The sequence below is a fragment of the Dermacentor silvarum genome, chromosome 9, assembly GCF_013339745.2.
Source record: "Dermacentor silvarum isolate Dsil-2018 chromosome 9, BIME_Dsil_1.4, whole genome shotgun sequence".
In the NCBI taxonomy this organism is placed as follows: domain Eukaryota; kingdom Metazoa; phylum Arthropoda; class Arachnida; order Ixodida; family Ixodidae; genus Dermacentor; species Dermacentor silvarum.
In genome coordinates, this window is record NC_051162.1 from 97506252 (window position 1) to 97521425 (window position 15174).

The following is a 15174-nucleotide window of genomic DNA, read 5'->3' on the forward strand; positions in this document are numbered from 1 at the left end:
GAACAAGATCTCTAAAGCGTTATTTTGATTAGAAATGCGATAAAAGGGAGTTTGTAGAATTGTTAGCTCGCCAGTATAGTGTTGATGCAAATTCTTAGCTATTGTGCATATATACGCCGCACTCATATATGGGCAGCCTTAGACGTTGTCACGAGTAAACACACACGCAGACAGCTTTCTTCATAGTTCATTTTTATTGAATCTACAAAGTCTTTTGTCGAAGGAAAGGAAAGCACGTATTTACAACTGGAAAAAAAAACTTATGTAGAAAGTAACAATGGAAAAAAAGAGAGGACTAGGACAACTCTGCAATGCCACTTCAAGAGGAACATTCTTGAGTATATTCACAAGCATCTTCTCCGAGAAAACACAAAATCAACGAAAAAACTAACAAAAAACAAATCAGACTTCCAACGTCAAATGCCCATCGACAAGGTGGCCTTAAGAGTTCCTTGGTGACACAATCCCTGATGGCTTACGTATAGCACAGTTCTTCTTCACATTTCGGTAGGTTACCACTGTGCGTGCGTAAGCATGACTTAGGTACATACGCAAAGAAACAAGAAAAATGAGTACTAAAGGCTTTGCAACAAAGAAGGGAAAGAACAAAACGTATGGGCAAGACAAACGTGTGACCAGTCATAATACTGTTCAAATTGTTAAGATGTCCAAAGCAAATGCCACAGTTCTGCATGAATGATCCTCTCGGATCACGCTATTTTCAGTCTTGTTACGTCACCATGCGTTATATTTCTGTGTAACGTCGTTTTATTGCAGGGTAAAGCATAACAATTTTGCCATGAACGGTTTTACATCCACTAAGCTTGGATGTTCTCACATTCGGGTGTCATGAACAATGGCACACGGGTCTCAGGAATGGATCATGTCACATGTCGTGGAATCAATCATACCACAGCTGTTAGGAATGAATAATGCTTTCACGAACATGTCAGCAAGTCAAGCTATGTACAAGAGTTGCAGACGTACGTCTGGAGCAACCGCGGATGATATTCGTGAGTTATGAATGTCATGCATATCCATGATTGTCAAAACTGCTCGGCACGAACAATATCAATGTCACAACTGCTCGGCAAGAACGATATCACGCGTCCTGAGAGTGCATCACGTCACAATTAATGGGAATGAATCACGGTACAATAATGCATGCATGTCATCCCTGGCGTCTTAAGTCTTGTTATCTACCGGAGTTGCTGAGGTATATATGTCGATAGTTTCCGGAATGTGTCACGTGTCTTCGACGTGAACGACGACATCAGGTGCCCGTCAGCAAGGCACACAGTGTACAGGAGTATGTGAAGGTATATGTCAATCGCATTTCACAAACTGCTTCAAGGAAGTCAACTGGCAAACGCAATGCCACATTCTTCGTAGAAGTTGAGGTAACCGGGATAGCTCTCCGCTCCACACACGGATGCCTACAGGAAAAAAAAAATAAAGTGAGTAAGAAAGGTTATGCAATACTGCGCACTTGTGTCTAGCTTTTCCTACACACAAAATCCAGAATTGGAATTTCCATGACGAATACGCGTTACCATGACGATTTGTAAAGAATACAATCTACCATTGCATGATACTTCTACTTGCTAAACCACTTTTATCACTGACCCTAGTAATTTGGATGTAAGTTATTTATTACATTTACGCCTTTATTTCTTCAAACGTAAGAAGACACAGAATTGGCCGCCTCGAGTCAATGACTGCACTGGGCAGCTCCATTGCAATGTATCCCTTCACGTGAACTAGAGCGACCCCATCGAAGCAACCGAACGAGTGTTCACATTAGCAATGTTCAAGACCGATGTTCGCTTGAACCCACTGTGCACCTGTCAGCACAGAAATGAATCCCAAGCTTTATTTTCGTTTCGGAGGCCTCGAGCATGACATATCCCAGGGAACCGTGGTGTTACAAGCAGCCGTGATGTTCAAAAGAACCGTAACGTTCCAGTGGTATCCCGATACCAGCTCATAACTGTTTAACGCCGTAAGAAATGCAGCAGCACAAGTGTGCGGTTTATCAGCACGGATGTCAACAGCAGAAGCTATAGAGCGTGATACTAAGACTACTTGAGTGCTATCTGGACGGTACTGTTTGTGTGCAGCTCCACTATTGCGATAGATGAATAAATAAACTGCAAGAGTAAGCACAGCTGGGCGGGTTGGTGTGGTGAGCTGTTTCATCATGTCACTAACATGAAAGATAGGCCATCGTGCGAATGATGGCAAGTACGCGTATTTGTCTAAACATCGTCCTTCTGGCATCAGACTTTCTTGTGGCTTTTCGCACTTTACTTGCCGAAGCTGATCTGTCCTCAAAGTTCATTCTACAACAAAGAGAACTGTTATTTACATTTCTTTGATATTAGTAGCAGCTGCATAAACACTGCAGTGGAAATTTCGCTCGGATTACGAAAAGTAAGTTAGTTCTTTTAAAAGAAATCCGAGGATACCTAAGCACTTCTTCTGAGCTGTGAATGTGAAACCATTATATGCAATTGAATGCTGCTGAGCGGTCCTTCTAGTTTTCCGCTGCGAGTAGTGTTCTCTTTAATGCTCGTTCCGCCCGCCTTGTATCGGGAAAGTTGACGACGATGGTGGATTTCGCTGCCTGCTTCTTCGCTCGTTTTGCTGCGTTCTCCCACTCCCTTACTTCGTCTGCGGTGTACTGGCGTGGATGGCTACGCTTCGCTACGGCCGAGGTTGCGGCTGCGGACGAAATAGATGCTTCAGACTCTCTAGCGGTACGTGCTGCCCGACCGAGCCAGCGAGCGTGAGCCAGCATCACGAGCATGACGTGACGTTGCAGCCATAGGGAATTTAGGTGCCGTTTCCCTGGTACAAACGCCGTCGGCCTTTTCGCTCAATGATCCATTTGACGCTTTCGAATCAATAATGTAAATTATTCTTATTGATGTCGGTTTTAGTAAGTAATTTGTGCGAATTCCCTAATCTTTAATTGCGTTGTTCTCGCCGCTTCATTGCCTCTTTTATAGTCTAGATCGGATCATGTCGACTTGTTTTTGCCTGTTGGTCAGCGAACTGATCGCATTTATCTTCGTCAACGTTGCAAAATTGGCATGATATTGAAATTAAATCTCCAGCGACATGCTGCTGTCTAAGTGGCGTCCAGATTTAGTGGCACACGTTTTTTGAGAAAATGTGCTTGCCGTGAGCACATATGCTTGGCGTGAATCAATGCCCTGAGCAAATGCTTACGAACTTGGTCCTCATTTTGATAAACAGGTAACTACAGCCGCGATAACAGTCAAAAACATTCTATTGTGTGAGGTGGCGAGTTAGTGAGCTTAGTTTAAAGAAGCATCGCCACCATTGTATCGTTTCTGTGGATTGTGATATCTGACAAGGCCTCTGATCAAGATAAGGCCGCGTAATTGCTATTCTTGTAATTCGTCCGAGCTAAACTTTTCTGTTAAACCCTCCCTTCAATTAACAAATGCCGTCACTCCTGTGGGCTTACATTTTCCAAAGTGATCCACCGTTGACTAGCATCGTTCTCCTTATCGCAGACTGGCGCCGGCGTTTCCTGGTAGATGGCGCTTGGTGCGCAGACCTCTTCGGGGGCGGTAGATGACGTAACAGCCTTGTCCGCCTCTGTCAGAAGACGCTGAAGTGCCTCGATGTATTCGATGGCCCTGTGAAGAGTTTTGACCTGCAGAAACGAAAAAAAAAAGAAGACGTGTTAAAATTAACATGTCCTCCTACTCGAACTTGTAGCAGTGTAGACCGTCAACAAGGCAAATATAAGTAGCCTGATTTATTCCGAAACGGAGCGATGACGCTGCTGAATCCTTTGTCTTCCACTGTATCCAACCAACCAAAACTATTGGATCATGCTTTTTTTATACTTTTAGGCGTGATGCGTTCTTCAAGGAGCTTTATTTGAGATCGCGCGTTCGTTTACATCATTGGTCTTTCTTCCTGTTCAAGTTTATTTTGCCACAAAGGTTGCTGAGTTTAATGAAAAGTCAAATATGTTTGGCTATTTGACAGCCTGGCGTACTACTACACGTTTTCGGTTAATTATACGATATACACCGTGATGATAAAACAAGCTTGACGGTACACAAATCCACGGACATACATGTACACTGTAAAGCTGTCCACTGCTACTTATTATTGCCTGTACTTTTCAGGAACACTACAAGCGCCAAATCATATCCTGCAAGCGCACCAACTCGCCCAACTTCAAATTCTTTGAAGATGTCGGTTTCTAGAATTACGTCCTTTTTTTAATATTCTAGCTCTCTTCGTTGCTGTAGCTTGTAGACTTTCGTGCTTTCCTGCCTCTTTAACAGGGCGACTTTGCGTCTGTGCATATATTTGGCTGTGGCGACGTTTGGTGTTTTGACCATGCTATCGCAAAATTGTGCAAAACGTCGTTTTTCTTTTTTTATTTACTTGTTCAAAGTGACGGTGCGCGCTTAAAGGTGATTTCGTTTTGTCCTTGTTTCCAACTCGTGCGAAAATTGATATAGTTATCTTTTTTATGGCATTTGTTTTTATTGAAAATGACAGCTCTGCATGTGGTAGAGAACTACATAGTAGCTGCAAGGATTCGCTTCACCTCATACCACTTTTTCATTCAAAAAAAAACATTTTAACGATGAAGAGAAGCCGGCAAAATAGCTGTTGGCACCATTTCGAATACCGTAGAAAATAAACTCGCAGATCCATAATCAAGTGCGTATCCTGGTCGACTAGAAAGCAATATACACGTAGCAATGAAATACGGGGCCAGAACTTAGCACCGCCAACTGTCTAAGTATGCGATAGCATACTTGGACAGTTTGACGTCTCTACAGCTGCGCGCATGCGCCACGGCTGACTTTGTACACTCTTCTTTATCAAAGTGAGCTTGTATCTCTTTCACGATTTCGTGCAGGCTGTGACGCTCAACACATTACCAGTTTTCAGTTAGATGCCTCTAAGTTGGCTAAAGTTTTTCTATGATGCTCGATGGTGGGATCTAACCTCTGTTATTTCTTGCAGCACAGCAGGCCAATGCCCGATCTAATCTTGAGGCCACGATCGCACGCATGCTTATCCTGCGCCCAAGTCGTTCTTTAAAACGTCTGGCGCGTTCGTCAAGTGACAGTTTCTCGCGTAATATTCTATCGTCAAGGCTTGCGCTTCGAGACGCTGTGTTGGACTGCACTACCTTTGGGATCGGCCCACGTATTTTTTTCAGGCAGATACGTACAAAATGTGTGAGGTCCGCCTATAATGTGCTATCGCAACGAAAATTCAGCGTGCGGGAAGCAGGATATTGTGGATAGACGCACTGCTTTGTAGGGTAACATAGGGCAGGTTTACAACAAGATGAAGGTGACCAGGTCATGTGAGGATTCACAACTGCTGTATTTTCTGTTAGATCGCGTGGCTTACGAAGAGAATGGAGGAAAAAAAGAAGAAATCAAAAGAAGGAGGTATGTCACAGTGTCTGAATTGTGTTTTTTTTTTCTTGTCTTTCAAATTCCGTATCACCTTGTCTGTATCAACTAGCTGTATCATCAAGGGTAGCTATGTATCAGCGTAGCTACCGTGTGGTATGCTGCGCTACGCAGCAGCTGGGATGTTCCCCCAGCTACAACCTCAGTCGTAGCAATACTAGGAACAGGGCAGCCACAGAGGTGTTACAAATTATAAAGGAGCATTTACTGCGATCAATTGCGCGTACACTTCTCGGCTGACCTGTTGAAGCTACGTGTCCGGTATACGTGTTTCCACTGGGATAGCGGAGTTTAGAGGATGCTTTAAGCGAGTAGATCGAGTGATTCGCTGCAATCTTTGATTTTGATATTCAGGAGCGCGTGACGCTGCCTACACATGCATTCTTTGGAAAAGCGCTGAATCGAATTTAATGAGCTCAGTTGCACTTGAATACTGAAGTCACGGGCAGCAGGTCTTCAATTAGGCCCTTAAATTGTTTTAGTGTATTAGTGTACAAGCAGTTCAATGTGTAAGTGTTCCATTGTTTACTTGAGTTTCATAAAATGCTAGTTCTAACATTAATTGCGATAGCATTTATTTGCATACCTACACTTCTCCGAATGTGGCTAGCTGAATTGCCTTGAAGCTGCACAAAACTAAACTAAGAAAAAATTCTCACTAGTTCGGTTCAAATCAGAAACCCCACAGCGGTGATACTGATCCTCTACCAGTGCTACATAACCACACTGAGTTAAATGCGCAAAAAATATGTTACTGCAAAGGTATGAGGTTTTAACGGCCAGCTATAAAGGAATTAACAAAATAAGAATCTCCATCTTTCTTTACATGTTCTAAACTGCGGACCTCACACCCACTGCAAGAACAATAGGTGTAATTGATTCCGTGATCTCAATACGCATAAAAAATTGAAATTGAGAAAATATTTGTATTGTAATTTAGCATATATAGTCGTCTGCTTTTTGATGTCGTGAACAATGAAGCATCTATAAAGCACCAGAATTTGCCCAGGCGTCCTGAAACTTTAGGCTACAAATTTATTAATCATATCTGGATGTACCGTAACGCCCGGTCATCAATGGTCATCATAATGAGTTTTCTAAAAATTTATTGGTTCTATCTTAGAGATTTGCATACTATGTTTGTATGCTGTGTAAACTTCGGACATACTTACGAAGTTCACACTATTTTCTAATACCTTTTCAGCTTTCATAGAGAGCAGTAAAACTGACGCGTCAGTCATTTTTCGCTACTTCAAGAAAGGCATACACGCTTTAGCGAATTGTCTGCTATGAACAGTCGATATAAGTGATAACTGTCACATAAGCAAGAAAACTGCGACAGATAACAGAAATAACAGATGTGCACAGCGTTGAGTAAAGCAGACATATTTTTATTAAACGCACAGTAATAAGTAAACCTCTAAAGCATACGTAACATGGAAGACAAAAGATATTTCTATCTGTCTATATCTCTCGTTGATGACCGAAAACAAGAATTGTGAACTAAAGGCTAATATCGCTACGAAGCACGAGTAAGCGCCGCAGACCTATATTATGGCAGCGATAGCCCATAGATCAGTTATATAGCTGTAAGCTGAAGAGAAAACAGTAACTTAAAGGCTTTAGCATCACTGCTCAGCCCAATCTAGTGTGGCGGATCTAGTCATCAAAACCTTTCGCTGTAGAGAGTACATAAACCATCTATAGCAAGTTAAAAGTTACCAGCATCGCTACTTAGCGCAAGTTATTGGTGCAAACCAATTGGTCCGCATGAGCCGGGTGATAACCTATAAACAGCTATCGCTGTAACGTGTATAGCACACATAAGCATGAAGCTATCGCCGTAACGTGTACAGCAAACGTCAGCAGCTAATGGTGTAACGTGTACCGCAAGAATAAGCAGCTATCGCTGTAACGCGTACAGCAAACATAAACAGCTATCGCTGTAACTTGCACAGTCAAACACAAGCAGCTACCACTGTAACGTGTGCAGAAAATAGCTATACTGTGCCCACCTTTGACAGTCTCTTGGCCCTGTTCTCGACGGGCACGCACTTCCGTAGCCTGCAGAAGGCGTTGTTCACTGCCTGCACCCTGCGTCGCTCTCTGGCATTCCTCCGGGCCACAAGGTGCGGAGGCTTCTCTCGGTGCGGCACGTGCTTGTATGCCGATTTGGGTGACGATGACGATGACGTCACCGTCGCGCACGCATCCTGTAAGCAACTGTCGTCCTTGAGACCGTGGTTCGGCGAGCAGCCGGAGTCCGAGTCCCGGCTAGACGAGTCGTCTGGCGTCTCCGGTGTGCAGGGCCGGCAGCCGAAGTCGCGGCTACATGCGAAGAGCAGAGAGAAATAAAGAAAACCTTCAGTTATGGACTGCGAAATTATTGTTAGCTAAGCTCGTTCGTTAACGACATAACAAGGCAAACAGCGCAAGAACGGGACAAAAGATTAAGAAAACGAACGGCAGGGGCGCTGACTTGCAACTAAAGTTTATTGCACAGTGCCGAAAGATATAGGCAGATATATCTACAAACGCTTTGTTACCACTGCGTAACAACGTCGCAGCGCACAGACCACACTATATACGATCCGAATTCACCCTTGCTACTTGCTCTTCGCAATAAAGCAAGAAATAAATGGTTAAATCAGTCATTATTTAGCCTCATCCAAGGCTCAAGTCTATGTATTAACGATTTTATATCGTTGTTATTCAGATGCGTGATTTGTTTTGACGCTGTTAGCCCTACGAAATTACGCCACAAGGCCACGAAGGTGTTCTGCTTTCTACGTACCACATGTCTTGAAGAAATGAAAAGCATTGAAGCGTGGTTACATGCCTCAGGTAGAAAAGCATTAAAATCCTTTATCTTTTTATACGTATAAGCAGAGGTGGCAAACATGAAAACATGAGACCACGATGTCCATCCTTCACAATAGCTCGTAACGTGGCAGTTTTGTTTTGAGAGCTAAACTACCGAAAATCTCATCGATATCTTGAGCGATGTTATGATACAGTATACCTTGCAAAACCATGATTATAACCATTCGGCACGCTTTATATATGATAGTTTTTGCAACTTCCTAGGTGCCAATTAAAAAGAACAGGAGTAACTTAGAGTGTCGCTCACGCAGGAGCGCTTGACAGTAAAAATGATGTTCTTCTTATGAACGTGATTAATATGGCATTGAGTATAGGTGACTAAAAGTATTTGCTTCAACACGATAACAAAGCAAATTAAAATTAATTGTTATTCTGAGAAAAGAAATGAGAAAGAAGAACAAAAGAAAGAAACCTTAAATGGTAAAAAGAATTGACAATGCAAATGCTGGCAACAAACACATTACCCGATGTCCAGAATTGAAGCCCTGCTGAGCTCTCTTAAGAGGGTTTAAAAGCCAGCGAGCGCATGAAATGTCGATTGACGGTGTGTGACATCAACGCTCACAACGCGCAGTCCACGGATGTGATGGCTACAGTGCGGTTGCGCGCAGGTTATTTGCATTATTGCTAACGCAAGCTCAGGCACACGCGGTTTGCCTGAATGCTGCTAATAACGTATTCCTTGCTTCCAAGTTTTTTTTAGTATTTGCGTTCCGGACAACTACGGACTGAGGCGTGAATAATCGTAACATTTAGAAACAGCGCTGTACGGTACTGGACATGATGGAACACAAATGATGCACATAAACTGACGATATGCACAATATGATGCACATAAACTGGACATGATGGAAAGTAGCGCAATAAATTGAGGAAACAAAGATGGGCGAAAGGACACAGCACTACACACCGAACCTAGCCCAGCAAAGCATCTTGCTCGACAGAAACTGGACGCAACCGTTTAGTTTTCGTAGAATTACATTTTATTACGTGTCCTAATTTTAAGTTTTCCCTCGCGATGTTATGATAATTGGGTGCTGTTTGTGGCTTTTCGCCGAAGTACAACCACTTTTTGTGAAAACGTCCGTATATAGTCTATTTCGACATGTCTTATATGACAACGAGAATCATGCATCTTATCGTTCTCTATTCATCTCAAATAAAAAACGTTAGAAGTACCTAGCTAAGTGAACTTGCATACTAAGCGACGAGCGTGCACCTCAAAGGTTCCAGACAGCAGCTAAGCCTTCCGTTTTCGGTCACGTGCCGAGCGCATGCTGGTGAGCCCGCCAATGACCATTGACAGTGAACTTATGTACACGTCGCAAACATTCTTTCCATCGCTTCACGGAGTAGACCAATTTCTGGACTTGAAGTTTTGTACCATTCATTGTCAGAACGGTACGTGAATAAAATTTTGCTGCTCTGTATAACACTCCACCAATCGAACGTTGAGCGTTTTGCATGTTCAACGTACACGCGTGCACTGATCTCTGCTATATGTCTCGCGAAAGCAAAAGCTCTCAACTTTCCGCATTGAGCCTCGAGTAAATATAGAAGTATCTGCTTCGTGTTGCTTGCGCAATCTCAGATCTTCTCAGATCATCACCACCAAATTTTACGTCCAGTGCACGATAAATGCCTCTCCCAGAGATCTTCATATGTGCTCGTCTTGATCCGGCTGTCAGCATCGAACGCCTGCAAATTTTCTCATACCGTTACACAGCCTACACTATAAAAAATTCCTTAAAAGCCAATATGGATGTAAATCGGTCTACAACTCGCACATTTAATCAATTTTTGGGTGCAACAATGTGATTTATAAACCGATTTGCACCCTTATTTGCTTTCAAGGGTGTAAATTATTTTACAGTCTATAGTTCACTACCGTCCTCAAATGCGCTTCCATTTCGTGCACTGTAAAATAAGCTTGCGTCCTGTGGGACGTGTATTTGTCACAGGAAGAAAAAAATCGTCTTCTGTCTAGATTTCGTCTCCTTTATCGAAAACTCTGCGGCTAGCTACTTTCCTGTAAAGAACGCCATATCTGTCCCGCTGATAACGCTCGTGCCATTCGGGAGCTGGATGTGCCTGGCGGGCAACTTTCAAAAAATGAAAATCGCGCAATATAGATGAAGATCGTTGTTTGTGTGTAAATAAAACGTCCCAAAGGGTGCAACTGCTTTTAGAGTATTGGCACTCGTTGTGTAACTCTGATAGACCTCCGGTTATCTGCCAGACAGATTAAATGGTCAGCCCAACTCTATTTCTTGCCCTGTCAACTGGAATATCGGTGACGCACGTTCAGCTCTCCGATACCGCATTTGCCGTCTATGTGATCCTTAACGCTAAGATAAATCGTCTTCCCTGCATTTGTTTGTTGCGCGGTAATTAGCTTCCCCTCAAGGTTACAACTTGGGAAACGAATCTTCGCCTCGCCTTATCATCGTTTAACGATAACACTGCGCGCTATGCACTTTTTTTTTCACTAATTTCATAATGCCGGTGGCCTTGAAGGTACTACAAATAAATAAAATCTTTGCAACCCTAGAATTATTTAACAGCAGCGTCTGGAGAAGTTCCAGCTAAAGTATGTTTCCTGGCGAACACGTTGGTGTGATAACTTGCAATTTAAAGTAATCCACTGGTATACTGAGTAATGAAGTTTAGATAACTGTTACACCTAAGGCATCACAGTCGTCGTGATAAATATTTCGGGTACTTATTTTTTAAAAGCTTAAGGCAACCTTTTGTGATCGATTTCTGCGTATCACTGTACTTTCACTGTTTTATAGTGACAGTAAAGTTCCATGCGGATAGTACGTGACAAATAAAGTAATACTGCTTCAGTTATATTTTTTTGTCTCGAATGAAATTGACAATCAGCCCAGCCGGGTGTAATTTTCATCACACAATAGTAAAGTTCATAGTCAGCCACCGTGTCGGTGCTCCACCGTAACATTTCCATATTGCTTATCATCATCAGTCTCATTTATGTCAGCTGCAGGACAAAGGTGTCTCTCAGCAATCTCCAGTTACCCGTGTCTTACATATATGACTTCATCCTATGACCGCCATAATTTTATGGCTCACCCTATTTGAGACGTCAGCATCGTCCACGCATTATGTCATAATTATATGGTTTTTCTCGTGAAGGTATGTCAGTTAGGCCAAACATGATCCGTTTTTACAGCAGTCTAAAAGACTGCTGCTGAGGATTACTGGCTGACGCATGCAGATTGCGTTTCATATATATGTAGTCACATACCGTTCCTCACTCATCTGATCATTCAGGTTCTGAAGAAGGCGGCAATGAAGTGGTTAGCGCTTGAGAGAAAAGAGCGCTCTAACAAAGAATATAAATTTCCTTCAGTCAAGGTCCACATTTACTTATATAGGCCACCGTCTTGCCAGTTCTATCCGTAGTTGAGGCAAGGGAATGAACGACGGACGTTGAGCTCCTGGTAAATTGAACCCCCTGCATACAAACTGTGCCACCATTTTGCTTCAACGGGCTTAGCATTGCTACATATTACCACTTTACTGAGGGCAGCGTGATGCTTCACAGGATGACCGCTCGACGTGCCCCGTTACGCTATCCAAGGAGCTAGATTTTCCTTTCTCGTAACGCTCGCAGCCAATAAATGAATTATGTCCACTGAACCGGTAATTCGCATCTTTTAATAAAACAACGCGACAACACTGACTGTAAACTAAATCTAGATCAAACCGAGCACTCACTAGAAACTGTACAAAGTCTCAGTTTTGCTCCTCGAATGACGTTCGTGGAGTGTGCATAAAAGTGTGTATACCATAGACACATTTATCAGTGATCCATCATAAGTCGCCCCTGAAGGGACATACACACCCGGCGTAGCGCGCTGTCGAGCGGCTGTCCTCGAGAAAAATAAATACAATCGTCTCGAGCTGATATAAGGAGTACACAGGACAACGGCATTACTGCGGTCAATTATCTTTTTGCGCGTCTATGTGAGTGGCGCGTGTCATGGTTGCACGATGAGGATGGTTGAAAACTTTCGTTTCACGGTCCTTCTCAATGGCTTAAAATGTGCCGAAAAAATCTCCAGTGACCAAAGTTATTATCGGTTTGTTAATGCCGTCCAGTACGTTTACGCAGGCGCCATGCAAAGCGTCACGTTCGCATAACAATCCCTGTTCGGCGATTTTCAGTGCTGAGAGGCATGACTTCACTAACAAGTGCGCACGTTAGTTCACTTTGCGACGCCATCCGACCGACCTGACGTCAAATCCGTTCTCGGACTCACCTCCGACAAAGTCCGGGCAGCATGGTTGTGGTAGTCCAAGCCGGCACGTGACTGAAGAACCCCGCCGTGGTCAGGTGGTCGTCGCTGGACGGCGGACTGGGCAGTATACTGGTCATATTCCAGCGCGCTTGCGACAGACCTTCAAGCAGCTTAGCGCGCGGAGCGAGCGGCAACGACTGACTGAACCACTCTCGGCCACTGCGACGTGTGCTCGAAGCGTTTGCTCCCGTTTTCGGGAATGGCGAGAGCACCGACTAGGCGGAGCCTGTGACGTCACGACGCCTCCCCCCCCCTTCCCCCCATGGCGGGCACTCTCTTGCCAGCAGTCCGCCCCGTCATTATGACGTCACAGCAGATCCCGCCCAACTGGAACGCACCGCACGAGCGCGCCACGCGCGACACGCGCGAACCGCTATAGTTGGCGCGGCGGGGGAGCGCGCGAGAATTGCCTCGGGGCGTTTTGATGGCTCGACGCTTTGGTGCGCGCGTTTGTGTTGTTACTTTTTACCGCCGGTTGACCGTGAACAGCTGCCCCTCCAGCCTTTTTATTTCGTTGATTCTTGATTTCTCTTCTTCTTTTTCCTATACTCGCTCGCATTTGTTCTATCTTCGTTTTGTTCCTTCTTCTCCGTGTCCCTTCACAGTTCCGACGGCTACGCGTGGTTCGACGGTTGGCGCGTGCGCCGATACAACTGCAAGCGCGCTGCTTCGTCGGCCAATGGGAGGCGTCCGCGGACATTGCGTCACGGGCTCTCGCGGGCTCTAGGAGGGCCACTGGCAATGAAAATATGTAATTTCGCCCCGCTATTTTGTCTCGAGTCTGGTCGTCTGCGAACCAAACGGCGTCTGCGTGCCTGTACTTCTGTGCTGCTCTTGGGTGCGGAGCTGTAGGGGTGCGCTGGGTCCGACGAAGGACGTCTGGGCCATCGTGATTGATGGGAGGCGATTGAACTGCAATTGGCTGCCGGCGAAGAAACGCGAGACGCCACTCACAGAGTTCCAGACGACTGGGTGTGTCCGTGAGATTTGAAAACTAAACTGCGCCTTCAGGGCTGTTTGCAAAGCGATGACAGCGTTCTCGATTCATTCTCGACAAACTGCTAGCGTTCCAAAAGGCGTACTTGGGATTGGTATCAGCCAATTCAAACTGTATATGCCGATATACTAGGAGATTCTGACTTGTACGAGATTGGCCCGTAACAGACAAGGGACATTGCGCTGGTCAACCTTGGTAGATAACAAATGAAGGCCGCAAACAATTCTAAACTTGGTAAACAAAGTTTCTTAAAGCTTCTTAAACTTTTTCAGTACGCTGTACACACAGGCAGCCATATAACAAATTGCAAATGGAACCTAGTTGCCTAGCGACCAAAATTTAGCATTCACCATCGAAGCTTAAGCTTCGATGGTCAATGCTAAATTGTGCTGACTAAGTAACCAGTGTATTCTACTTCGCTGCTGGTGTAAATGTTCGACAGTGGCGTAATCGTGTTGCCGCCGAAAATTTACACCAGCAGAGAAGTAGAATACACATGGTTACTGCAATATTAGCTGTTTTTTGTCTGTTTGATTTCTGCGCCACCAGGTGGCAGCACAATACAGACCGCTCACGTTTACGGTTCCGGCAAAACGCCCCAACGCCCGGTCCGCCCGCGTTTACCCGATTACCGGACAAGCTAAACCTATCTACTGTCGACGTCTCGCAGCCTCCGAAAACGGGCCGTTACGCTTTCCTTTTACCGCCAGACATGTACACAAGAACTCGATCCACAGTGGCATTGCAGTCGGCACGTAATCAACATTCCCAGCCCCTATATGTATATATATATATATATATATATATATATATACATATATATATATATATATATATATATATATATATACCGCAGAGAAGAAAGGGCGTGTGCGCATAGATCAGCTATAGTATACAGACGTAATGAATGGGCTCGGTTTCATGGTGTCAGCTTCATGTCAGGGGAGGTCGCTTCGAGTCTCAATTTACTCTCTGCATGGTGACGACGAAAGACGTCATTCGTGGAGCACATGTAGATGTTTCCGAACGCCGCACCCGCGGAGTTATATGCACAACTAAAGGAGTCGACTGCGCTAAAGTATGCGACAGAGAGCCCATTCGATCTAGAAATAGGCACGTCGGTAACCGCGACGCTGCTCCTCCATCAAGCTGCTTTACAACTACATGCAGCGGTAAGATGACCGGTTACGCTTATTACGCGCGCTGATCTGCAGTCTCTTCATTTTTTCCCGAGCCATTTCTATAGAATGCCCCGGTCGCTTCTGTGGGAATCGTGCCAATTGCTTACGCATTTTCGGCGATGAGAAATGCAATTTCACATTTCCACCTTCGTGAATCTTTCGCTTGCTCGTATTTCAACGTGACAAAGAGTTTCACATTGATCTATGCTTGGAGTTTTCCCGCTGAGAAAGCCTGCACGTACTCTAAGAACTCCGATATTTTTTTCATGTAATTCAGACTAAAATTATTTAGAGTTAAT

At 44.4% G+C, this 15174-nt stretch overlaps 1 protein-coding gene across 1 annotated transcript; it reads right to left on the reverse strand.

The window, feature by feature from the left end:
- Nucleotides 1–224: 224 nt before the first annotated feature.
- Nucleotides 225–12857, reverse strand: LOC119463414 (pancreas transcription factor 1 subunit alpha-like). The gene is made up of 4 exons (XM_037724266.2): nucleotides 12659–12857; nucleotides 7505–7817; nucleotides 3497–3688; nucleotides 225–1436 (listed from the first exon to the last, which is right to left on the reverse strand). Exons 1-4 carry the CDS (start codon nucleotides 12772–12774, stop codon nucleotides 1359–1361), a joined length of 699 nt encoding a protein of 232 aa, XP_037580194.1. The 5' UTR covers nucleotides 12775–12857; the 3' UTR covers nucleotides 225–1358.
- Between the last annotated feature and the right edge of the window lie 2317 nt (nucleotides 12858–15174).